The sequence below is a fragment of the Schistocerca piceifrons genome, chromosome 10 (assembly GCF_021461385.2).
Source record: "Schistocerca piceifrons isolate TAMUIC-IGC-003096 chromosome 10, iqSchPice1.1, whole genome shotgun sequence".
Lineage (NCBI taxonomy): Eukaryota > Metazoa > Arthropoda > Insecta > Orthoptera > Acrididae > Schistocerca > Schistocerca piceifrons.
Genome location: NC_060147.1, coordinates 20,271,165 through 20,298,919, shown reverse-complemented (window position 1 = coordinate 20,298,919; position 27,755 = coordinate 20,271,165). Strand labels below are relative to the sequence as shown.

The 27,755-nt window shown below is 40.5% G+C and overlaps 1 protein-coding gene across 1 annotated transcript in view; it reads right to left on the bottom strand.

The window, feature by feature from the left end:
• The window catches only part of LOC124719040 (lysine-rich arabinogalactan protein 19-like), a 43,712-nt gene extending 16,200 nt beyond the window's left edge, over window positions 1-27,512 (bottom strand). Inside the window, exons 1-2 of the mRNA XM_047244710.1 lie at window positions 27,446-27,512; window positions 27,285-27,328 (exon numbers count right to left, since the gene is read on the bottom strand). Of these exons, the coding sequence (XP_047100666.1) occupies window positions 27,285-27,328; window positions 27,446-27,512 (111 nt within the window). The remainder of the gene's footprint in view (window positions 1-27,284; window positions 27,329-27,445) is intronic.
• Between the last annotated feature and the right edge of the window lie 243 nt (window positions 27,513-27,755).

Below are 27,755 nucleotides of genomic sequence, written 5' to 3'. Positions count from 1 at the left end.
TTGGGGTTGGCGGGTAGGAAATGGAGAAGGAGCAGGGGTAAGGGAGGCGTTGGGACCAAAACGGGTGATGGGGAGACGGGAGAGGATGTCAGTATGGAGGGTTGGGCTGGGGGAGGAGATGAGAACAGAATCTCGGCGAGGAGTGAGGAGGGAGATGGGGGCACCAGGACAATGCTGGCGAAGGAAGAGGGTGAGGTTCCGGGCTTCAAGGAGAGAGGGATCAGGACGGGAGAGGAGGTAGAGGTAGGAGGAAGGGGGAGAGGAGGAGGATGAGGGGGCAGGGACAGGCGGGGAGACTTCCATGGCATCAGGGGTGGGGGAAGGAGGACGAGGCGCAGCCTTTTTGGAAGCAGAGGAAGCAGGGGTGCCACCGGGGCGCTTGACGGCGGTGGAGGAGGTGTGGGGGATGGGAACAACGGGAATGTGGCGGGGAGGGGCAGGTCCCGGGGCCGGAGTCGGCGCTGGAGATGGTGATGGTGATGGTGAAGGCGACGGCGACGATGACGATGACGGTGGCAGTGGCGGCGGTGATGGCGAAGGTGACGGGGAGAGCTGGGCGTGGGCAGTGGCCCGACGGGCCACCACCCGAGCCGGAGCTGCAGTGACAGGCTGGGGGAGTGGGGGGAAGGGATCAGAACGAGAGGAGCGGGAGGAAGAAGCGGGAGAGGGGGCGACAAAGATAGAGGGTGAAGGGAGAGTGAGGAGAGGTGGAATGGAAGGAGGGAGGTGGGACTGGGCACACCAAGTTATAGTGGCGGAGGCGGCGGAAGGGGAGGTATAGACAATGGCGGTGGTGGTAGTAGTGACAGTGGTGGTGGGGGCGGACATGACGGGAGAGAGAAACAAGAACGAACAGAACGAAGAGGAGAGGACAGAAACTGGGGACAGACAAAGACGAAGACGGATGAAGACGAAGACGGCCGTAGACCAGGGTCAGGACGGCGGCGATGGTGGCGACCAGGCGGCACCGGATGGCGGCGGCGGCGGGCACCGGCGGCGCCGGCGGCGGCGGCGGCGGCGAGCACCGGCAGGCAGTATGGACGGCAAACAGACGACACGGCAGGGATCTTCCACGTCGAAGGTGCACCCTGAGAGTAGCCCAGGCAGTGAAACTCTTCGATGAAGAAGAGAGGGAATCCAACCCTCGAATGGCAGAATCTAGGTTGTCCCCTTGTACATCGCTATCTTGTTCACACAGTACATGTGAGCGCATTCTTACCAATTGATACTTTTAGCTGGATTGACCTCACTACACATTTTTCCATACGATAGACATTCTGTTTCTCTCTGTTCCAGCTAGTGCTGCTTTCAGGAAGCCATCTTTTCTTTTGAAATCTATAAGTTTTTGTTGCTCTCGCTTACAATCGCAACGTAATACGTCTTTGCGCGCACAGATGGCTCTGCTGCTTCGCATATCTGCAGTGGCGTAGCTCGCTCTAAGCATTTGGCGTTGCTTGTCATCGCACAACAGGTCTCAAGATGCGTTTACAATGGCCGTATTTTACGGAAATGTGCAGCCGCAATAGCGCTGTCATCAATGTTGCTGCAATAAACGCTAGTACTGCGGGATGACTGGGCAATATTTCACATCGAACAGGCTACTGCAAGTACTTGTTGACGTCTTGCTGAAGTGTTGCTGGTTTTGTCCACAGGAGGAGGAGATCGCTTAAGGGGACCACACCCTGCCTGTCTAACCCATGTATCCATTTTATAGTTTTTAAGAAATACTATTTTAAATTTATTATCAAAAAATTTTAATTTTTTGTGCAGAAAATAGTTTTTTGTGGCTTCCTAATGGGGAATGTTAATGAATGTAGCACCAGAGGTGGCTTTTATGCTATGCAAGGACTGAAAATTTCATTCATTTATCTATGATAGTTTCTGATATAATGGGGCACATGTACTGAAAATTTTAGTTTGTGGGAAATTGACTTTAAAGGAAAAACTTTTGAAATTTGTTACTTACAGTTAATTAAAACTGTCTTGCACTATATGATGGCCCTTCTTTGGCCTCTAGCAGGTCTTCCAGCTTTTTTTTCACCTTCCAGGATGTCTGTCTTGCTTTCTTGGCCATATTAGATACAGACCTGTCTGCATTGGCTATCCTCATTTTATCGCAATGTTTCAGCCCAGTGATCATATTTTCACCAGCATTAATTCCCAGCTTTTTCAGTATCCAACACTTTCCAATATCACCATAGTTGAATGTAATAACAGCATCATGAACTCCTAGTTTCACTCTATGCATGCCTACAAATACAGTTTTAGGAAAGCTGTTCCAAATTATGCTGTTGAAACATTCATTTGGGTTGTGTGTCTGCCCATGCAGACATTTCATTACGTCAGGATGAGCCAAGTCTCTGAAAATAGGTTTAATTGCTGTAATAACAGCAGCAGGAAGAGAATGGTGGTGCAGTCACTTTTTAAATTTATTTGGTGGTTGATGTAAGTTCATCACTGTAGAAAATGTTCTCCCTGCAGTCATGCTCTTGCCAATAGATTGTACGTGGCACATAAACACAGTTGGTAGGAAAATGCCCTTTAAATGCTCCAAAATTTTTTTTCAGCAAAATCCTTTTCAAAGTACTTAAATTAAATCTTAATCTATCGAAATACGATGAAAATCGAAAATCGATATTTTTTTTTTCGAAATGAACCACTGTGTGGTCCCCTTTACTTGTTTGTGTCATGTCTTCCTCAGTCCTTGTCTTCAAATGGTTCCCAATTTTGAGTACTGCGGAATAATACAGACCGTCCCATGTCACAAGTGCCAAGTGCAGCATGGTCGTATGAAGTGAAAATGGCGACTCCACAGCAGCACGTGCAAGCAGTAGCGTGGATTGCAGAAACAAAATCGCCGATTATTAGATTATCGTTTAGTGTATGAACGTGATACACCTGATTTGAAAACAAGGAATAGTATAGGAAATTTCTAACAGGAAGTGTTCTGAAACATTCTTGCGGTGCACGTTATGGAGTTTCAGAACAGACAGTGGTGTACATCAGACGAACGTTTCTCAGATGCCCACGTAAGTCAATTCGTCAAGCATGAAGGCAGCTTGATGTACCTCGATCAACGTTGCATCGTGTAGTTCACCAGCGTCTTCGTCTGTGTGCTTACAGAGTGCAAATTCTGCAACATCTGACGACGAACGACAAACCACGCCGACAACAAATTGCTGCTGCGTATTGGTATGGATGTCAGCTTCCTGGAAAGATTTTTATTCTCAGGTGAGACAACCTTACATTTATCGGGAAGCGTTAATAGGCATAATGTTCAGATTTGGGGTTCGCAAAATCCGCCGCATTGGCCAACGGCTGTTCGCATGTTCCTGTTTAGGAAATTTCCCAGTCGTTGGATCAGATCCATTGCCTAGCCACCACGTTCACCCGACGTCACGCCGCTTGATTTCTTCGTGTGGCGATTTGTGAAGGACTGCGTGCATGCGACGAAAGTGGATGATATTCCTACGTTGCGACATTCACCAATGCGATTGCAAAAATAAAAGAGGAAATTTTACAAAGAACTTGGCGAGAAATTGAATGTAGACTCGATATTCTTCGTGCTGCAAATGGTTAACATGTAGAGGTGTATTGATGTTAAATTCTTTGAGATGCTCTACAATGTAGTTCATTTTTCATTGTCATATCTATTGTGGCTTTTTCTTCCTGGGTCTTTGAAATCAGAGTGGTTTTAGTGGGAATCCCGGCGTATGCGGTATATATGTCCCGTCCCGTCTTTCAATAACCACTCGTTTGTTTTGAACTGGTTTGTTTCTAACAAGGGAACCTCCCCATCGCACGCCCCTCAGATTTAGTTGTAAGTTGGCACAGTGGATAGGCCTTGAAAAACTGAACACCGATCAATCGAGAAAACAGGAAGAAGTAGTGCAGAACTATGAAAAAATAAGCAACATATACAAACTGAGTAGTCCATGTGCAAGATAGGTAATATCAAGGAGATTTTGAGCTTAGGAGCGCCGTGGTCCCGTGGTTAGCGTGAGCAGCTGTGGAATTAGAGGTCCTTAGTTAAAGTCTTCCCACGAGTGAAAAGTTTAATAGTTTATTTTCAGACAATTATTATCTGTCTGCCCATCTGTCCAATGTGATCAGTTTTTTGTGAGTGTTTATCACATCCACAAGAAAACCTAAATCGGGCAAGGTAGAAGAATCTTCTTACCCATTCGCCAAGTGTACAAGATAGGTGTGTTGACAACATATTCCTGTCATGTGACTCACATGCCGTCACCAGTGTGGTATAGAATGTATCAGACGTGTTTCCCCGTGGAGGAATCGGTTGACCTATGACCTTGCGATCAAATGATTTCGGTTCCCATTGGAGAGGCACGTCCTTTCGTCTACTAATGGCACAGTTTTGCGGTGCGGCCGCAAAACACAGACACTAAACTTACTACAGTGAACAGAGACGTCAATGAACGAATGGACAGATCATGACTTTGCAAAAATAAAGAAATTAAACCTTCCACTCAAGGGAAGACTAGAACCAAGGACCTCTCGTTCCGCAGCTGTCCACGCTAACGACGGGACCACGGCGCTCCTGAGGATATATTGTCCTTGATGTTGCCTATCTTGTGCATAGACTACTCAGTTTGTATACTTTGCTTATTTTTTTCATAGTTCCAGATAGCTTCTTCCTGTTTTCTCGATTGATCTGTGTTCAATTTTTCAAGGCCTATCGACTGTGCCAACTTATAACTAAATCTGACTGGGGTGCGGTGGGGAGGTTCCCTTGTAAGTAGCGTGTAACATAAGCAAATGTAGAAGAAATGTGGTCGTACCGAAAGAATGAAGAAAATACGCTCTTTGATTACCTAAATTGGTTGAAGTACGATTTTATACGTTCTTCACCTATTAGTACGATATCTTTATGCATTCAGCGATCTTACGAATTTGTTACTGTGAAGTCTTGCCCCACTAATGCGCCGAAATATCGTGACAGGACGTTACTAACATCCAGCAGTTCGCCCATATAATTACGGAACAATCAGCACTCTGCGAAAACCTCTAAACCCACAGCATCCATACCATTAAGACTAATGACCACTCTGCGGCCCTTGTATGTACTTTGCTTTGGCTGTTGATAGTGATGGGTGGGATTGGGAGCGGGAAGGAGCAAGGTTATATTGGAATACCCGCAGATGACTGCAGGCAGGGAGGTGGAAAATCGCGTACATTTTGCATACCCGCGAATTGTTCTTGTCTTATTTATCTAACAAGCTTATTCATACAATATGTGAGCGCAGTCTTATTAGCTAGTACATTTATCAGACTCTAGCTCACTACGCTTGGTGCCATACAATAGACAGGTTTGTCTCTTTTTCTGTTCCAACTACTAGTATTTTCACAAAGGCAGTTATTTTTTTATCTAAAATCTTTTGTCAGGTCCCTGAATGACATTCGTGCCCTCCACGCCCATAGTCGCAATGTAATACGCCTTGGCACACACAGATGGCTCTGCTGCTTTCGCATATCTGCAGTGGCGTAGCTCGCTGTGTGCTTTCTGCGTTGCTAGCCAACGCCCACCCCGTCCTGAGATGTTTTTAATCGGGCGAAATTTTTCAGCAACGTATGGCCGCAAGAGTTGCTGCAATAAACGGCAATATTTCGGGATGACTGGCAATATCGCTAATTGAACAAGTTGTTGCAAGTAGTCCGACGTATGTTATGGTTGTCCCCATAAAAATATGTTTTGACAGTTTGCTCTACTTTTTTAACTCACTGTCATTAGCAGTAACAATTTTCATTTGCCTTTCCTTTAAAAGCAGGTCAACAATGGTAATGAGGCAGTTTTTATTCCAAACATGGACCGTTGTACTAAAGTGGTCTGAATATAAATAATCTGGAATTCCTGCAACACAGTGATTCTTATAGGCATTTCCGTCATGCGAAACATCTTTAACAAAACTTTCTACGTCACTACTACTACTACTACTACTGAGACTGTGGATTGTATAAACACTTTGTCCAATTTTCGAAACATACCGAACACGTCAAAAAATACGTGATACTCTGTAGATCTTACTCTAATAATAGACTTATTAAGCGAAGTAGCTTATATCGTAATACCTGTAAGCTGTTTCTGATTATTAATTCCAGTCCAGAACATTAGTAAATACCCCCCTCCTCCGGAAATGTGAAATATAATTACAGTATTGGTAAATTCAGTCTGCTGAAAAGAATGGATATAAAAATATATAGCTGTTTGTAAACTGCTGCAGTTGGATATGAACTTCTCGAGAGAAGTATATAAAGCTCCGCTACTTAAAGATAAAATTCAGCTCCACATTAATGAAGAAAAACCAGCATCCTCGATGGTGTGAACATCGGTGATAAACACGAGATTTACACCAATTTATCTGCGCAGCCCCCTACAACCTGAAACTAACAGAATTAGTCAGTGAACGTAATAAGAACTAGAACATTGTCGTCATAAAAAAATTATTTGTAATTCGGGAAGAATATAAACTTAACTACATGTGCAGTTAAAGGGTATATTTTCGAGGACTTTATTGTAAAGTGAACTGTTGGTCCAAGAGCATAATTTCGTTCACTAAATGTTGACCTGGTCAATTTTAGGACTGCTGGAGAGTCATGCCAGGCAACAGTCATTGCAACATTACAGCATACTCAATGGTGCCAACCCACTGTAATTTCATTCACAAAATTGCGCTGTGGTCAGTGTAATCGCTCCTACGGCTGAGGCTACGCTCGTTGCAATATCTCAATACACTGAGCGAGTTGACGCAATTTCTATTCTTTGAAATTATTTGTAGTGTGGGAAGAGGAGCGTGAAGGAACAGAGGTATTCAGGAATCCCTGTTAAGTTGTAAGCAGGAATAATACAGGAAAAATTTACGTGTTTTCATGAACATACATTAGGCGATCTTGTTCACACAATACGTGTGAACGCATTATTACTAACTGATATCTTTTTCCAGAATGTAGCTCGCTGCATGCTCTGCCATACAACGGACATTTTGTTTATGTCTCTGTTCCAGCTACTGCTGCTTCCTACATTCAGAAACGCATTTTTTAAATATATAAACTTTTGTTTATGGTGTATACGCCCTGGGACACCCGACAATATCCTGGGAATTTTCTCATCCGGGAGAAAACTAGGAAGACAATGGGGTTTTTATAACTTTGACTGGTAAGAACTGATACTCTTTAAAAGAATATTACTGTTTGCAGCAACGAAACAGAAACAAGAGGTAAAATGTAAATAAATAAAACTTACGTTGGAAAGGAAATGCGCCATTTACAACAACAAAATATACTGCACATACAAACGCCAGCCAACAACAAAATGTGTCAAAGGCTTTATAACGAAGACCATGTAATACTTCATAACAACAAACTACATCTGACGTGCATGATGTTACAACTGTATTGTAAACCATTGCATTAAAAGTTCTAACATCTTCAAATGATTTAGGAGCACAAAAGTGAATAATTTCAGTATAACTGAGAAATCTATATCCTTTGGATACGTAACATGTGCATGTAATCATTTTATCACCACTACATACCCTCTTACATTTTTTCTTCAGCATTTACCCAAACATAGTGCAAAGACATGTCAGTATGTTCTTAAACATGTGACAAAAATCAGTTTCATTTAATGCAAATATGAAGATGCATTTTTTAAAGAAAAACGTTGCTTAAATTGATCCAACTTAATGGCCTTTCTCAAATTTGGGTACTTAATCAATCTGAACTTCTTTATTACCGTGTGTTCTTTCATCCCCTACTCCTATAGCAGCACCACCATATATTTTATATATGTATTTATAAATGTATTTAACACTTAATCTGTCATGCAAACTTCAACATTCAAATGGCAATCAAATTTAGGAAGTATGGATTGAACGGTACAAAATAACGATTGTCAAGTGATTGTCCTCAAACATTAATGTTAATACCACTAAGACACCCTTTGTACAATGGATATTGGATATATTTTGTCACCAATGGCTCAATTAATTCAATTATTTTAACCTTCAATACTTGCACAATAATTCGTCATGTGATTTGATAAAAATATTTAGTAAATTTTTTGTGCATTTGCCATCTCTCATACACACAGGATTTTGATTAAGTGTACCATATGGTTGACGCAGAAAATCTTTTGCAACATACACACATTGTTTACAGTGTGTTTGAATATCACGAATTTCTGCACATAGGACGTCATCAATATAGCAAATTTTTACTGTATTATAGATTTCACTTAAAATGATTACGATATGGGCAAGAAGCAACACTCTCTTTTAAATTAAGTCGTGTAAATGATTGCCTAAGCTTTACCGAAAATGTGTTTTGTTGCCAATGTCTCAGTTAATTCCTTTATTTTAGCCTTGAATACTTACACAATAATTTCTGAAAGGAAAGGAAATTAGCTGATAAATTTCCAGTCAACTAGGATTGCAAGTCATTGCAAAAATGTTTTCCCAAAATGTTGAACAATGGGCATGACATCCAAGTAGTTCTGATACAAATTTCTTGGAGAACCATTACATGAAGGAGGCAAAATATCTCATCTTGCAATATTTGCAGTATCAATCAGGTTTAGTAGTAAACAATAATGTAAGTTGATATAAATTTCTGACCTTAGGACAGACTGATTTTTCTTACAAAATAGCCTACTACCTTAAATATGTACATACATTACAAAAAGGCTCTGCAGAAATAATTTTTGTGAATGATGTAAAAGGCTGCAATCATCTTTAATTGAAAGGCAATAGCATGTATATTGCAACACAACCATTTTATTTCTAGGTAGCGGATGTATTTGATGTGTTATGGAACAAATTAGCATGCCATTCAGTGTCTCCATTAGAAAATTATTGATCTAGTGAGGAATCTAAAGCCGAGTGTTTTGGACTGCACCAGTGTTTTTTTTAAACACACTGCATTTCCTTCAAATAGTTCCAGCAGTCACATCTGTTTGAATTGTCTCGTTGTAAAGCTAGATGTCTAATTTTTTAGTAAATACAGTAACCATACAAATTTCTCTATTTTCATTCTCCACTCTTTCACAAAAAGTGATTGGTGTGTTATTATTCAACAGGAATTTTAGTATTACATTGTTATCAGTATAGCATGTCTGATGATTCTTCATTCAGTCTATAGCAAAGAGCGGCATCGATGTTATAAAAATGTAATTGTGTATAAGATAGTGAATGATCATACACAGAAGTCATTGGAACTGACCTATGATAAAAAATATTATGAATATTAAAGTGATATAATCCTTATAAAGCTCTGTGTGAAGTTTTGGCTTCAGAAAGGATCATAGCAAATCCTGCATCATATTGCAAATACTGAATTATGGAAATAATTCTTTGATTTCTCTTAAGTTCTTGGATCATTTGACATGCATCCTTGATAAAGCGCATAGAAAAATGCCTTCTAGGCATAGCCTAAAACAAATATAGTTTGTGTGTAGCAGTGAAGTCAGAAGTCATAGTTATTTAATTTTAAGCAATCTGGTAACAGCAGCAAATGACCACAAAATTACTCTTACAGAAAAGTAAGTGAAATAATGATGCCAATGTACAATGTTATTTAGTCTTCATTACTGTGATATTCTGATTTCCAATGCTAGGATCATTAACCTAGCAGTGATCGCATTGTAGCTGCCTGGTATGCCTGTGTTACTACAACTGAAGCACACGAACATGAAGGTCCCTAGAATGCAATTACACAAGACGTCATTACTTTTGTGTGCCATTTTTTCTATAGTACCTGATGGGTACACAGGGGGCAGCACTTCAACTATCGCTGTTCACATGTGTGATAAAGTGTCATCATGATTATGAAACCATCTATTTCACAAAGACTACTTCACGTATGGTTCTTTTAGCTTTTTTTTTTTTTTTTTTTTGCATATTTATGGAAAAGTACCTTTAGAGTTATTTACGATTCATTGACCACTTTGTAAATTTACTATTAAAAATTGAAACTTCAGTTCCTGTGTGCACGTATTAACATTATGATACTGTGATACGAACTCGCTCATGAGAACTTACAGGGTACTTTCCCTTGACGTACAACCAATAAATTCGGCAAGAAGAAAGGTTTCACAATACAAGTAAAGGAAAAAATAAGAAAATTGTTAATTTGTAGTTATATCATACGATAAAAAATTCTTTTGCTTTTGATTGTTTGATTTCAAACTTGACATTAAAACATTCATGAAAGTCTTGGAATCCATGGAAGCAATATCTTTCAACTATCAATCTTGAAAACAAGCAAAAATCGTTGAGATCCTCTATTCTGAGAATGGACTGACTGTCTGTATACATAATTAAGTTTGTACGGAACCCTCAGTGTGTAGGTCCTAAGCGCACGATTTGTTATTCCATAAGCAGGCTACACTTAAGACTTACATGTCTTCTACCACGATCAGACATCGAAAGATAAGTGAGAGCATAAATGGCAAGTGGAGCTAAAACATAATCTTGACAAACAAAATAATTTACTGAATCATTATTTCTCACACATTTGGTTATCATTAAAAAATAATGGTACAATGTGTTGCGATGCCTGTTGGTTGAAGCAAGAGCAGGTAAGAGATCATGGCTTGAAGGGAAGGCCTCACCTGAAGTCATTTCTGCAGCTGCACACTCTCAGAACAGAACTTTAGCTGAACTATTAAAAGAAAAACTTGAGAGATAGTGTTTAGGATAAAACCTAATGTTAAATTTGCAGGCTGTATGGAAGTAGATTTTTGTTTTTTACATCTACCAGAACAGTTGAAAAATTCATAGTGGATCATAAAGTAGTGTTGGGAATTTTTAATAGGCTACACCAAAGTTTGTCACTGAGAATTGAGTAAGTATAAACTTATGGTTGCCTGACACATTGATATTGTGGAAGAAGTGGTCAGGTGTATTGATTCTAGAGGACTGTTATACAGGAGGTGAACATTTTAGTGATTCTGAGTGAAAATGCACAGAGAATGAGCATAAATGATCAAATGATCCTTATTGAATTAAAAATATGGCTTTCAGCGAGTCTCGAAAGGCGAACGAAAGCAGCTTGCAGCCGGTAGCCGAGCATGTTACCTGAGAACTGGTTTTTTCCTACAGTGGGTGAAATCATTTTGTTGTTGAATTGCTGCCAAATGTCAGTCAGACGTGTGCTGTTGGTGTAAGTGTTTCGGTGTGTTGAATTTGTACAAATGATTTTTCTATAGGTTTTTTCTGTCGCAAGTAGAGTGTTAAAGTCTCCCATTCGTATTTTCACGTCTCTTGGTGAATTTTGCTCATAGTTTTTTCGAGTGTGTTACAAAATTTTTCGGTGTTTTTCTTATTTTCGATGTTGGTGGGGGGCATGTGCATTGATGAGGGTATATTTTTTATTGGGCCTCTGAATGAGCATAGTCGTAAGTCGATTGTTGATGGGCGTGATTTCTTTGAGAGTGTTGATAATCTGTCTCTATTCGAGAAACGCCATGCCGAAGATTAGTGCGCATTTTGCTACCTTTTGTTGTGTTTTGCTCTTAAAGATGCGATGGTTCCCGTAATGCAAGGTTTCATTGTCAGTTAGTCGTGGTTCTGGAAGAGCTAGCTGAGAATTTTTTGTCTGTCGGTTTCTTATGTGAGATTATGTAGTTTTCGTGTTTGGATCAATGTATCGATATTTAGTTTGCAAATGCATGTTTTCTGCTTGTAGGGAAATTTACCAGAGATCTGAGAGGTTCTCTGCCGTGCTAGCCTGGACGCCCAGAATCCGAAAATTCAGCTGCCGCTTTTCGACCGGCGCGCTGCGTACCACCTGTGGTAAAGTTGACGTAGCTTGCACAGTTCATGTTTGTTTCTGTTTCATTGGTATGGCCTGGGTGATACCAGGACCAGACAGGACCAGAGGGTGCTGAAGCCTTAGGAAGACAATATTTTCAGCCGCGCTCATTGAGCTAACAGACGGTGACCAGAGTACTGGTGATTTTCACTGAGACATGTCTGGATTTTGTGTTCAACGGATTGAGTAGCCGTTCAGAATTGTGTTATTATTTTGTCACCCCAAGTATTTGATACCCTCGCTACCACCGATATGTAGGACGCTTTCCCCTATTCGCCACACTGGATTATTACTATCATCATCATCATCATCATCATCAGCAAGTCCGATATGGTGTGTCTTCCCACTACTGAAGTAGATGTGTATTGTTCGATTCAGTATTTCCGTCACATAAATGTGGATTATAAATACGTTACATTGCTGGTAGTAGGCATATTTCTCACTTTTTCTTAGACAGTTGCTAAATGTTACTCCAGCAAAGGAATTACGTGCCCAGTATTGTTGCAATACAGACGTTCAAATTATCCGATTTCTGTAATTTCATTTCGGTACAAGATCGTTCTAATCGGATTCAGCCAGTCAATCTTAATGTGGATATCCAACTACGACTCTCATCACACGATAAACTGGGTAAACCACATTCTTAATCGGACTGTTGAATCTGCATCACTTATCTATGACAGGGCCTGAATTCTTAAACGCCATGGAAAATTCTAATACAATGTGCTAATTACACATACGTTATTTGAATATAAATATATGAAGTAACGAGATGACTATTTACTTACAGGAGCAGAGCCACATAGATCATAACAGAGCTGTGCAAGATTGGTTTCAGGGCCAAGAGAGGATAAATCTGTTGCCGTTTGTTGCACGATCACTGAAAATCAACCAGATAGAAAATGTGTGTGCAGAGGTAACAAGGGCATTGCCATGTGGACCTACAAATACAAGCGACCTTTGGACGAACATAGAAAACGTGTGGTGGGAAGTAAACCATGACGCTACACTATAGATGACTTAACGAAGTCAATGCCCCTACGCCTTCGAGAAATCTTATGTAATGATGGTGGGTGGCTTGGTTACTAAAAGTATACTCGTCCACAAAACCCATGTGGGCAATTATCAGATAATCGGTCAAGCTTTGCTTTGTCGCAGCTCTTTAGAATACAAGTCCACTTCCTTTCAATCTCCTCCTTACAATTCTTGCAATGCAAGCTAATTGAAAAATCTCATCCACTCTACGTCAACTGAGGAATTGACTGGTGTGCGCGCGTTTTCGTGTTCACGCCCAATCTGAATCAAAAAATTGGTTCAAATGGCTCTGAGCACTATGGGACTTAACATCTGAGGTCATCAGCCCCCTAGAACTTAGAACTACTTAAACCTACGGACATCACAAACATCCATGCCCGAGGCAGGATTCGAACCTGCGACCGTAGCAGCAGAGCGGTTCCGGACTGAAGCGCCTAGAACCGCTCGGACCCCACGGCCGGCATCTGAATCAATACTATTAACATTAGAGAGACAACCAACAATAAATATTGCATCAAATATGACTCTAAAGTATTTTAATGCGATGGTACGTTAAAAACTGAATTTTTACCCAACTCACGTCCTGCATATTACGTTAAGTAAGTAAGACGTATTAACTCCATAATATCGTTAGGAGAGACAGTGCGCTCTTGTTGTCGCGGCTCGTAAGTGCAGCGACTAGCAGTGCCCAATGCCGCCGCGATTTGTTTCCGTTGGCTGAGCGCGGACACTGCAGCAGCCACTTCGCCATAAACAGAAAGAAATCACCTTGGCTCTGACTGCAATGAGCAGACATCACAACCTCCATGTTCTTATAGTAACAAACGTGAGACTCAACTCACAAGTGCCATGGAGGAATTGCAACGGGTATTATCAGAGTATTTATCAGTGATTTGAATCCGAAAAATATGGGAACATTCTCACAAAGTAATGTGAGATGATACCAAACTTTATCTAAGACGCAAAAATTAACTGCAGAGATTCCATGGACTCAGTAGTAGCACATAAAGAAATATTATGTCTTGGAAGAGTATATTTCATTTTCTGTTCTCATATCAACGCCCTAGTTATAATATGAAGTGAGAAAACGAACACGAAAAACTGAAGTTCCTGAGGAGCATATAAGCCATTTCCTCATCTCATATTATAGGTTTTGTTTTATTATGAAGTAAAAAATGAACAGTTTAGGGGTCTGAAGCATAATATGACACCAGATTCTTATCGTAGGCGCTATCGGAGAAGCAAAAAGCCGATAGATGTCCATTCTTTTGTCCAACAGTATGTTTCCTTTCATGCATTACTACCGCTCGGAGATTCTTATTTAAAGATTTGTGGGCATCAAGTTCTTCAGCAGAATAAGCCTTATGTTATTGTGCAATTACAGTATGGGAGAAATGCAACAAAGACGAGTTCCCCTAGAGCAGTGAGGATATTTGCACATGTCTGTGTTCAGCAGTGACTGCCAACTGCCACAACACTTCACATAATTTCGCTCGAGCGTTGTCTTACGATTCCGTTATTGAATTTGTATCTGCTTGCTTGTAGCTCTGTTACAAAAGAATTAAAAAATTGGCTTTCAGCAAGTCTCGAAAGACGAACAAAGGCAGTGTACACCTAACAGGCAAGCACGTTACCTAGGAGCTAGCGACCACATGAGATATCTCTGACTTACGTGTTAGCCCAGTTTGCTACGGCAGGTAAATCGCAACATAAGAGACGAGAGTAGTTGTATTTCCAGCGTGGAACGACTTCCCTTGACTCAAAATCATTAACTGATATCTTTGTGTCACATTTCAAGAGATCACATTATTCAATTGAAATGACACGATAATGTCAAGTGATATCAGCAGGATAGTTCTGTGCCAACAAGGAATTAACTCGTCGGTCACAGAGTTGACAAACTTATTCTGCACTGTTGCCAAGTTTCAGTTATACAGCCAGGAAAGATACCAGCTGATGTGTTCTACGAGTGACCTCGGAAGTGACTATAGCTTCGTCTCAGAGTTGCGGGTGGCAAGGGCCGCAATATCCTCATTATATGTCAATGAGTCTTATTCGCATTTCTGTAACTAGGTTTAGGCGCTAGAGTGTACTTACTTGTAACATATTGATGCAGTGAGTGCAAACTAAATGTCATAAATTAATAACTGCGACAATTATTTTTGATTTACTGTCTTAATCGGACCGAAACTTTGAAAGCGTATTCACCAGACGCGATCACAATTTTGGGAGATTCTCCAGTGGTTGAGTTGGCAACGTATCTTTGCTGTATAATTTTGTTATTGAGATCACTGTCATTGGCACATCCGCCAGAAGACAGGCATGGCCTGGCTTTTTGTTGTCATCTTTTCTGACGGATATTCTGGCTTTGCTCGAAACGTGAAAACTTAAGGTGAACTCGAACATTCCATATGGCAAAAATTTGATGATTCTATTCTTACAGCTCTAACATTCAAAAAACAGTTACAATAAGCGGCAGAAAAGCACCTGTGAACCAACAATTAATAATGCAGTGATAATTAGTGGAATCTGACAAATTCCATCTGTCACCTGATAAACTCCTTTTTTCATCTGCACAGCACTGCAGTATGAGCTCGAAGGTTTCATAGAACTCCTATACTTAATTTCGTTCTGATCGTTTTCAATGACAGTAGGGGAGGAGCAAAACCATCTGAGTCGAAACATACTTTTCCAGTGGGATATGAATCTTCGGTTACAGTTGCAGTAGCACGTCCAATGAGGTATCAAGAATGTGAGCAATCACTCATTGCTGCAGTATAGGCTAGGGCAGAAAGAAGCAGGTTTCTGACAAAGTAAACGATGAGAGACACTGTCGCTGTCACTTATTAAAGAGGAATTGTTCAGAAAATTACAACTATATCTAATGAAATGAAATGAGTAGGTTGATGCAGCTCCAGTCCGGCACTATCACCGAGTTGCCAAACATTTTCCGAATAGCACTTAAGATAAAAATGTGTGTGTGTGTGTCATTGGCGTTAAAATAGAACAACGGCATCATATGAAAATTTGTGCCTGACCAGGTTCAAACCCTGAGTCATAGTGTCTTTTCTTTCAGACATGTCCGAAAGATCAGACACCACACATATATCCATATTCAGGGTGTTTCAGGAGGAATAGTAGATATTTTAGCAGGTGGTAGTAAAGACGAAATGCATAAAAAAATTCCAAATAAATGTGTCCACTTTCTATTGAGTACAGAGATACAGCTGTTAGTACTTAACCCTAACAAACTCAAAGGAAAGGCAAATGTGGACGTTCAAAGTTGATCTTCAAAAATTCCCCCACCAACTTCAATGCACATTTGACTTCCCTTGATAACACCATGTGTAGCTCTTATGAGGACGTCTTTGCGTTCTTTTATGAGGGCCGCACTATTCATAATCCGAACGAACAAACGGCTCTTGGGTTTACTTTTTCTTTGTACACTTCACCCTTAACCATCCCTGCTGACAAAAATCCAAAGAGATAAGGTCCGGGGACCTTGGTGGCCAAGAAAAATGCCCATATCTACTCATCCATCTTCCGGGAAATGTTAGGCTTGGATACTTTGTCACCTGACGACTAGAATGTGCAGGAGCCCCGTCTTGCTGGAGGAACAAACGCATTCTTGTAGCCAAAGGAACCTCTTCCATTAACGGTAACAAGCTATATGTACTCAATAAAAATTAGACACATGTTATATGGCTTTTTTTTTGAAATTTTTCTATACTACCCTCTCCTACAATATTTACTACTCCTCCTGAAACATCCTGAATAATTATTCAGGTCTCTTCAGGTCATCGAAAGTTTTCAGTGCTAGACGCACGTCATCGTCCGAACCATCGCGGGAATACAGAGTGGCCACTAGCAAGTCGAATAATGTAAGACGGGGGGAGGGGGGGCGGAAGGTACCGCGCATGTGGTATGCGGCAAACATGGGAATTCGCGTCTGACGAGGATCGTGTGTAGATAGGTGCTGCAGAGAGGTTGGCTGCTGTGTCCCGATAGTGCCCACCATCGGAGGTTCGAGTCCTCCCTCTGGCATGGGTGTGTGTGTTGTCCATAGTTTAAATTAGATTACGCAGTGAGTAAGCTTAGGGACCGATGACCTAAGCAGCTTGGTCCCATAAGATCTTACCACAAATTTACAAAATTTTAAATCCAAAATACTGCATCTCGGTTCTTACAATAGCACAACAGGTGTGCACTGGTTAGATCTAACTGAAGAGACTCCAACTCGGATTGTAGCTAAGGGCGAATCCCAAGCTCATGGCTACGAACAATTGGGAGCGGAAACTTACAGGCATCAGAGCCTTGTTGAAGGACCATGACATGCGTTCGTTAGACTGACTGCAGAAAGTTCAGTTTATAAATACATACATACTTAGCAAAATATATGATGTCGCAGTAGTCTTACCGATACTGCAGGTCACTACACATAAAATACTAGCTGCAGCGTGTTGGTATAGTGGAAACAAAATATCTTCAAAGTGTCCTTACACACGTAGACTTTGCAGAGGCAAAACGGAGGACTTGGAATTAAAGACGTTAAATCTAGATGTGACGCACTGTTTCTAACTCGTGCTTTCATAGTAATACATGCCACTAAGACAGGCATCACGAAACTTCTGTTCTTCTCGTTAGATACTGGGGATAGGAACGCTCCTGTTAATGTAGCACATTTAGATGCCAGCCTGCATAACGTCCGAAAGTACTATGTCGATTGCAGCTGTATAAGACTTCTACCAGCACAAACCAACACTAGAACCGCCTACGATTATATTACCAGACATGGTCTTCACATCCCAATTCAGGTAAATTAAGCTACTAAAAACTGGATGAACGTCTGGAACAATATCCACAATAAAATTCTACCAACTAGAGTCAGTGCAGTATGGTACGACGTTGTAAACGAAACCATATCCACAGCGGAACGATTATGGAAAATCAAATTGAGACCATCTCCATACTGCGACAAATGTCGGCTTGTAGAAACTGTACCGCACATGCTCTTTTGTGAAAATAGAATCACAATTTGGAACTGCAATAGGAAGAAATTAGCACTATCAACAGAACCGCAGAAAGTCATATACCGATAACTGAAGCCTTACAACCCGACTGTAAATGTTACCCGTCCGCAAATAATAAGTTTTTCGTGGCTTCTGGGACAATTTGTGTTTTACGTGTTAACAAAAAAACTTCGAACTTTGAAGAGTACATGTTTTATATTGCAGAAGAATATTTTAAGCTGAAGAAGAAGAATAACAAATATAAGGAATGGTTTCAAAATTTTTTGTCTATTGCTTTATGTGGGCTACAAAGATGTGGACAGTTTTGTTGATTAGAAGCAGAATACTATTCTTTCACTTATTTTATTCCTGGAATCTTCTTTTACGTTGGTTCTAAAGTCAGAAGTGTTCTAATTTGGCAAAACCCCTCCGGCTCCGAAATTTCTTTCATGTGTTGAAAAATATATGGCTTCTTTACAGACCTCATATGCATCCAGTGCATAATAACACAAATTGAGAATATGTTTCTGAATGAATGTTTGTTATGTATTATTGCGTCGCCCTTTTGACTGTTATAAGTTATGTTCTACAAGGAACGCACGCCATTGGAGACGACAATCTGTAATTTATTTTACCGTAATTACTACTTCAATTTTTTTCTACAATATGGCACACATGGCAACAAACATGGAATATATGAGAATAATGCAGCTACTCGGTAGACAGATATGGGAGAGGCATTGTGGCCAGGCCAAGGATCTTGGACCCCTGCCCTCTTTGCCTCCGCCTGCCTGGTGCTGAAAGTCTTCCCAAACTTTTTTTAAAAAAATAGTGCAGTGGTCAGCGCGTCTAACAAGGAGGAGGTCCAGGTTCGAAGCCCGGTCGCTCACAAATTTTCATCTGCCTGTATTTCAACGCGCTGTGACAGTGTGGACATTCGTCCTTCGATATTTAAGATGCAATTGTGTTTTGAGACAACAGAGATGATTTGCGAACATTTGTCTTGCCATCAATGTAACGGGACATCACCGGCATCCAACCCTTAGGCATTGCTTTGTGACGACGCTAACCCATGTCATATACTTGCGAATCAGATTGTAGCGCATACTTAGTCAAATAACGAAAGGTCAGTATACAAGTATTTACGAACAGTAGAAGCAGGATTGCAGCGAACTGATCACTTAACCATCGTAGAGTACCTGTGTAATGAGTCATTCCAGCTGCATAGCTGAGGGTAATATTTGTTAAGCAATTCACTGCAGAATTAATGTAATACCCGCACGATGATCTCTGTAGTCACACTGTATTAATAAAAGCTCGCGGATGGAGTACTATGCTCGTTAAATCGGATTACAACAACAACAACAACAACAACAACAACACAACTACTGATGACCTGTACCATTACCAACACAAAGTTGTAACTCGCAGTGATTACAAGTTGCTGATGTTTGCCAAGAATAACGGCAAGTGCCTCATAAATGTGAAGGTCCAGTTGCATTACGCCTTGGACAGAGAGAATCCTAAATAAAAGTAATAGGTCATCCAGCGAAGAGAATAGTTGACGTACTGTCTCAGCTTCTTGCAGTTTGATATTAATGCAGTTCCCGATGGTTTCACAATAACGGGTTCTCTTGGCTATCGGAATACTCATATGGAAATTATTAAAGTGTAATTGCTGGAACGCTCAACTACCTTAATAACACGTCATTCTGGATTGAATACAACTCGGAAAGTGACGTTAATTTTACGTTTCCGTCCATCTCCTGACGTCTTACTGAATGACGTCTGAAGTGCACGCACAGTTGTGATGCCTGTCGCATGGATTCTGTGAAGTGTTGTGGCAGTTGGCAGTCACTGCTGAACACAGACATGTGCAAATATCCTCACTGCTCTAGGGGAACTCGTCTTTGTTGCATTTCTCCCATACTGTAATCAGCACAATAACATAAGGCTTATTCTGCTGAAGAACTTGATGCCCACAAGTCCTTAAATAAGAATCGCCGAGCGGTAGTAATGCATGAAAGGAAACATACAAAATAAAGGACAGCTCCCTGTCTTTTGCTTTTCCGATGGCGCCTACGATATGAATCTGGTCTCATATTATGCTTCAGACCCCTAAACTGCTCATTTTTTACCTCATACTAAAACAAAAGCTATAATATGAGATGCGGAAATGACTTACATGCTTCTCAGGAATTTCAGTTTTTCGTGTTTATTTTCTCACTTCATACTAAAACAAGGGCGTTGATATGAGAAGAGGACATGAAATATACGCTTGCAAGACATAATATTTCCTTATGTACTACTACTGCGTCCATGGAAGCTCTGCAGTTGATTTTTGCGTCTTAGATAAAGTTTGGTATCATCTCACATTACTTTGTGAGAATGTTCCCATATTTTTGGGATTCAAATCACTGATAAATATTCTGATAATACCCGTTGCAATTCCTCCATGGCACTTGTGAGTAGAGTCCCACGTTTGTTACTATAAGAACATGAACATGGAGTTTGTGATGTCTGCTCATTGCACTCAGAGCCAAGGTGATTTCTTTCTGTTTATGGCGAAGTGGCTGCTGCAGTGTCCGCGCTCAGCCAACGTAAACAAATCGCGGCGGCATTGGGCACTGCTAGTCGCTGCACTTACGAGCCGCGACAACAAGAGTGGACTGTCTCTCTTAACGATATTATGAGTAAAGTAATTGGTTTAAAATCTAAAAATGCATCATAAGCTTTTTGAAAATTATTTGGTGGATTAACATTCCACATTTCTTGAGCAAAAACTTCATTTCTACCATTTTTTAAATAAATATTCAGTAGTTTAATATGGTCAAATAATGAGAAACCACTCTCACCGGTGGTAGCGAATTTGTACATGGAGAACTTCGAGGAGGAAGCCCTGTCGTCATCCGAATGGAAACCTACTTGCTTTTTCCGTTACGTGGACGACACGTTTGTCATCTGGCCACATGGTATGGATAAACTCCTTGACTTCCTTACACATCTCAACTCCATACACCCCAACGTCAAATTCACTATGGAGACTGAAACGGAGGGTAAATTACCTTTCCTTGACGTCTTGGTCAAGAGAAGGGCTGACGGCACCCTAGGTCATGGGGTGTATCGGAAGACTACGCACACTGATCTGTATTTGCACGCAGACAGCTGCCACCACCCTTCACAGAGGAATGGGGTACTTAAAACTCTAGTACATAGGACGCGCACTATCCCTGGCGCAGAGAGTCTACCCCAGGAATTGGAACATCTGAGAACTGTATTTCGAAAAAATGGGTACTCAGAGTGGCAGATTCAACGTGCTCTCCGCCCAACCGCTGCAGCACAACCTGTTGAGATGGACGAAGTCACGAGGGAGGAGGTAGGCATTGCATTTATTCCATACACAGGCGCACTCTCGGGGAAAATCGCCCGCATTCTGAAGAAACACCGGGTCGGAACTGTGTTTTGTCCTCCAAATAAAACTCGTGCACTGGTGGGGAGCGCCAAAGATGACCTGGGTTTGAGGAAGGCCGGCGTGTACCAGATTCCGTGTCAATGTGGCAAGTCGTATGTTGGTCAGACGATGCGTACCGTCGAGGATCGATGCCGTGAACACCAGAGGCACACTCGACTGATGTATCCGAGCAAGTCGGCGGTCGCTGAACATTGTTTGTCGGAAAACTACACCATGGAGTATGACCGCACGAGGATTCTGGTACAGACGTCAAGATACTGGGACAGCGTTGTTAGAGAGGCCATCGAAATTCGCACCAATGACGACCTCAGAAACCGTGACCTTAGCAAGGCTTGGGAACCAGCGATCGGGTTAATCAAGAGTAAATCGAGCAGATGTATAGTTGTGACGACCACGGCGGACAGAGCCATCACACCGACGTCATCTCAGACGCCGTCGCAATCTGTTCCACCGCGCGACCGTGGCGCTGGGCGCGGACGGCGGAGGGAGCGCGCCGCGGGCGGAGGGTATTTAAATCGGCCGCCGCCGCGACCGAACCCAGTTCCCTCTGAGCAGCCATAGCGTACGGATCTCCGTGCCGGCACGTTCACAGGAGCTCAGTCCGTCAGTTCACCTGATGGCGACTTGTATGATCGCCGAAATATTGTGCCCGTTGGACACTATAGACCGGCAGCATACCCGTGGATATTTTGATTTATATATTTATTCAAAAAGTTTTGACCAACCAAAGTATCAAGATCTATAAAACAATATAAAAAAATTGAACATAGAGTTAATAAACATATTGTTCGTTCAATTGAAAATAATGAAGAAATTATTCCATTAGATGAATGTACACAAAATTCATTTGACGTATTTGATTACTTTATTCTATAAAATCAAGATATTGATAGAGATGTTTTTACTAGAGGCAGACACAAAGGTATAGATTGTTTTTACTTAGCTCAAACTTATTAAAAAATACCAAAACAGTTAGCAATAATTTAAATTTTTTAAATATATATAGACAAGATGATACAAATTTAAATCATACTTATCATGAATTAGTAGGTGGAGATTTAAAGTCTGATACTTTTAAAGAAATGCACAGCAAATATTGGAATGATGAATTTGGTTTTTTAACAATAGATATGTCTAGAAAATCATACGAAGGTAAGTTTAGAAATAAAATACAACATTTCTTAAAAATGTAAATGCAAATGCTAACCATTTTTTCTTCTTTAATAAACGTTTGCAAAGTATGATGTGGTTGTTAAAAAAGCTAAACAAAATAGAAAGCTGAACAACTAAAAGAAAAATTTAAACTTTGGAAAAGCAACCAAGAACAGAATTTTAATTTTTTTTACTATTTGCTCCTTTAAGTTTAGTGCTACACTTTTGGAGATTGGATATAAGCATCCATTGTATTAAATTTGGGCAAAATCCACTTTATAAATTGGAAATACAGTTTAAGAAATTATCATGGGGCAAGTTTAAGGTCCCTAAGGCCTTACCTTTTCTGTTGCTCACTGATCTATAATAAATAAAATTAATGCAGCCTACTTGTCCAACATTCATTAGACACAGGAAGAAGTGAAAGACAACGTGTCTGCGCTGAATGTAGTATTTTATGTACTTTAAGCTGCATAATTTTTTTTAAATTGATCTAGCTGACATTGTCGCTCGCAACTTTGTTACAAGTAATTATGTACATCTCTTGCAAGTTCCTCACGACGACTGGGAAGTGCCTTCAATCCATCAATATCACTTAAGCAATTTGAATGACAATTGCATTTTGTTAATGTTATTCCAGGAACAAACTCTTTTAATCGAATGGACACTGAATTGTGATTTCCAACTGAAGGATTTGCACCATCTGAGCCATAACTAATGATATTTTCTAATGAAATATTATGCTGTACAAGGCTTGAGGCATTGTTAGCTGCAATAGGCAGAAGATACACGTTTCTGCTATGCGGGGTAGCTGCACGGTCATAAGTATATAGTCGCGGTCCGCGAGGCTCCCCCTGTCGGAGGTTCGAGTCCTCCCTCGTGTGTGTGTGTGTGTGTGTGTGTGTGTGTGTCGTCCTTAGTGTAAGTTGGTTTAAGTTAGATTAAATAGTATGTAAGCTTAGGGACTGATGACCTCAGCAGTTTGGTCCCATAACACCTCCCCCTCCCCCTAAGACAGACAGACAGACACACACACACATATATACTTTTCTGGTGCTCGACATTTTAGTGATTTTCCGAGTATTTGCAGTATTCTTCTACGGCATGCCAGTGTAGAAGAGTGCACAGAAACATCTAAGTGAAAAATCTGTGCAATGTGCAACGTTTATTTATAGACAGAATCTGGGGTTAAGGTTTTCCTTTGTGTGGAACCGTGTATGTAAGATTTATGTGCCGATTTGAAGTTCTAGATTCACGTGTTTTACAGTTCACGTCACTTCTGCATATTCTTTCATTGAGTGTATAAATATCAATTTGTATTGTGGTATATTGTGAAGTTTTGAACGTTCTTGAGTGTTGCAATAAACTCCTGGTGTTATTGTCAATTGTAGGCTTAAACGTAATTGTGCTCATTTAAAATTTTTGAGAATAGCAGGCTTATCCTCATTCAAAAATATTGTTCTCTAATTTCATTGTACAAATTTCGAAGCAAATCAGCATTTGTGGTTCACAGTTCTGCCAAAGAATACATCACCCCTGAATTTCATTGTGTACCAACACAATTAAACATGCCTTTTTGAGAATTTTTGAAAGTTACCATTGTCCTTTGCATCATCTATGAGCAGTTGGTAGTAAATCAGCATTTGCGAATTAGTTACTGTACCAAATATTCTAACGTTTTGTTTTATATCTAGCTTTCCCTTAACCAGGAGTAGACCTATATATTGCCTCCATTTACCATAAATGAACTCTGCTTTCAAGTTTGGTAACAACTATAACCAACCACAAAACATTTTAGGAAACTAGTAATTTTTATCACAGTTTTTTGTGTTGCCTTAATAGGAACCTCATTCTTACAATTACAAGATAATCAGCGGGCTAATTTAAAGTTATTTGTTCACTGCCTTGTAAAACATTACAACAGCAAAAATTTTGCCCCACAATGAATGCTGTTCTTGAGCACAGGGTGAGATGGATGACATTTGTAAGCTGCTGGAAATTGCTCTAACTACTGTCAAATGATTGGCAGGTGCTGCAAATTGGTGTGTTACAAGAACTCCTGAGAGTCGTGTACCTGTGATACCGGTACCAGAGGTACCTCAGATATTGTCCTCTCCTGTGGATCCTCTCTCCTCCGTAGAAAGTACAGGATCTGTCATCCACTTGACAGCAAGCGGCATTTCAGTGGTAGATCTGGGCATCCTGTACAGGGTGGATAGGGAACAGGGAGGACTCAGGGTGCCGTACTGATCCCCCTAACAAACTAGTCTGAGGTGCTGTCTTTCACTCAAACTGAAACTGAGTCAGTGGAACTCACTTCACTTATTTTGGGGAAACCTGTTTTGCCTGGTGTCAGGAGAAGGCAAATACAAAAGGGTAGGGGTCTATTACTTTTCAGCACTTCTAATTTACAGCGAATGATGGTCCCCTTAGGGAAATGGCAGCAAGGGTCAGGAAAGGATAGCAGGTGCATTCATTGTGTACGCCTGGGGGCCTCATTCAACATTTGAAGAGGCTATTCCAGCTGACATTGAGGAAACAGGGCGCAACCAACTGTAGATTGTGGGGACACAACTGATGATGCCTGTCTTATGGGTTCTGAGGTCATACTTGGGTCATTCCAGCGGCTGACAGGACAGGTTGAGAAGACAGCCCTGCGTCTGGAGTTTCAATGAAGCTCACAATTTGCAGCATTGTCCCCAGAGCTGGTCATGGTCCTTTGGTTCTGAGTTGATTGGAAAGACTGAACCAGAGACGTAGAAAGTTCTGCGACAGGCTAGGATGTGACTTCCTGGACTTGCTCAGGTGTGCACGTCAAAGGCTGCCACTCAGGTAGCTGACTATATGTGGGGTGCACACAAGGGTTTTTTAGATTGGATGACTCTCCATCCAGTTCAGATAACAATACCTGTAGGAAACCCAGAAGTATCAGTGCAAGATTGAAAGAAATCCCTCCCACAGGTGAGAGTATTAAAGTACTAATGGTAAACTGCCCAAGCATTTGCAACAAAGTGCCGCATTTGAAGCTCTTATGAAAAGCAGTGAAGCTCACATAACACTAGGTACAGAAAGCTCATTGCAACCAGAAACTGATAGTAGCGAGATTTTTGTGGAAAACTTAAGTGAACATCGAAAGTGTAGGCAAATGGCAAATGGAGGAGGTATACTTGTCACAGTAAACAAGAAACTCAAATCCACTGATATTGAAATTGAAGCTGCATGTGAGATTTGTTTAGCAAGACTCAATTATAAAATGTTAATTGGATCCTTTCATCACCCACCTGACTCGTCTATGGATATGACTTAAAGCTCTGGAAACAACCTCAGATCACTTGTACATAAGTTCCCTACTGATATTGTCATCATCAGTGAAGATTTTAATCATCCAACAATTAATTGGGAAAAATTACAGTTTTCTTAGTGGTGGGTATGATAAGACGTCCTGTGAAACACTAGTAAATTTCTTCTTTGAAAGCTACCTAGAACAGATAGTTGCATTTTATGGCAAAAAATAGACCTGATCTCTTTGAGGATGTCCACATTGAAACTGGTACCAGTGAACATGACACAGTTGTGGCACAATAATTATCATAATACAAACGACAACTAAACCATGCAGAAAGATATACATGTTCGATAAACTAGATTAAAAAATCAGTAGGTCTGACCCAGTGAGGAACATCACAGGTTAGGAGCATGTAGATTAACTATGGCTCAAGAATAAAAGAATAGTTGACCATGTACTGAATACATACATACCCAGTAGAACAGCTCACAATTCGAGGGAATCTCCATGGTATACAGTCACTGTAAAGAAACTTTCAAAGAAATAAATACAGATGCATAACAGGGGTGAAACAAAGTGTAGGTCTATAGATAGAGAGACGCTGAATGAAAGACTTTTGGTAGTCAAGAGAGCAATGTGTGATGTTTTCAATGACTACCATAGCACAATATTGTCAAATGATGTGCCATAAAACCCAAAGAAACTATTGTCATACGTGAAGGCTATCAGTGGCACCCCAAAGTTAGTGTCCAGTCCCTAGCGAACAAGACAGGAATTGAAATTGAGGGTAGAAAAGCAAAATCTGAAAAGCATAACTTCGTTCTAAAATGTTCCTTTTCAAAGCAAAACCCAGAAGAATTGCCCCAATTTAATCTTAGCCCCACTGAAAAAATGAATGAAATTAGTAAACAGCTGAAATCATTAAAACTGAACAAACCACTATGGCCTGCTGGAATCCCCGTCAGACTCTATACTGACTTTGCGGCTGAGTTAGCCCTTGTTCTAACTATAATCTATCATAGATCCCTTGAACAAAAAACCTTGCCCAGTTCTTGGAAAAAAAGAACAGGTCACAACTGTCTAAAGAAGGGTAGCCCAGATAGCACAGTAAGCCGGTTTCAAACTTGTTTCCAGATGTAAAGTTCAAGTACATAAGCTTGATCAAAGCTGGAATATTCAGGCCTGTTAGTTGGATTCGAGCTTGAAACAAACATCAAAGTTGGCAGAGTTCAAGCTATATTTCAAGCTTGACTTACCAAGTTTGGCTCCAGCTGTATCTACACATGTGGAATACAGCCTGGTATTTACAGCTTGTTTTAAGCTACATAATTATTAATCTGAATTTATTGAACCTAATTAATTAAATAAACATCAGAATGGAAATGGTGTGAGGAAAAAATTATCAAGACATGTATGTTTAAATGTTTCTATTTTCAAAGTGTTTAAAATTGTTTTATTTTAAAATTTAATTATTCTGAAGCCCCTCCGGCCCCAGCACACAGACCAGAGCAGGATCAAATATCGCTGACTTCTGCCGGTATAATGATCCTGTAACAGGTAAAAGAAAATGTTAGCCAAACCTTAACATAAAAAATGTAAAAAGTTGAAACTGATCAACCTAAATATAATTTATGCCCCAGATTAGCAAAATAACTTCAAACTCACTGATGTAGTAAGAATCATTAACTAGTGTAAATGTCACTGAGTTAGCAGCTGCTTCTGGTGACTTCATTCCAAGAGCTTAAAAGTAATTTGAAATAATTTTTTGCTTGAAATTTTTAAAGTAAAGATGACATTTGGGTAATTTTGCGATGACTTCATGAAGAAGCCACACATCAGTATTTCTAACAGTTTCAGGGCCATTTAATCTCAATTATAAAGAAACTACTGTTTAGAAAAATGTAGACGTTTTATTCTATCCACAATATTTTTTGGTGAGTAAACCTGAATCAAAATGAAATAAAAGATGAAATCG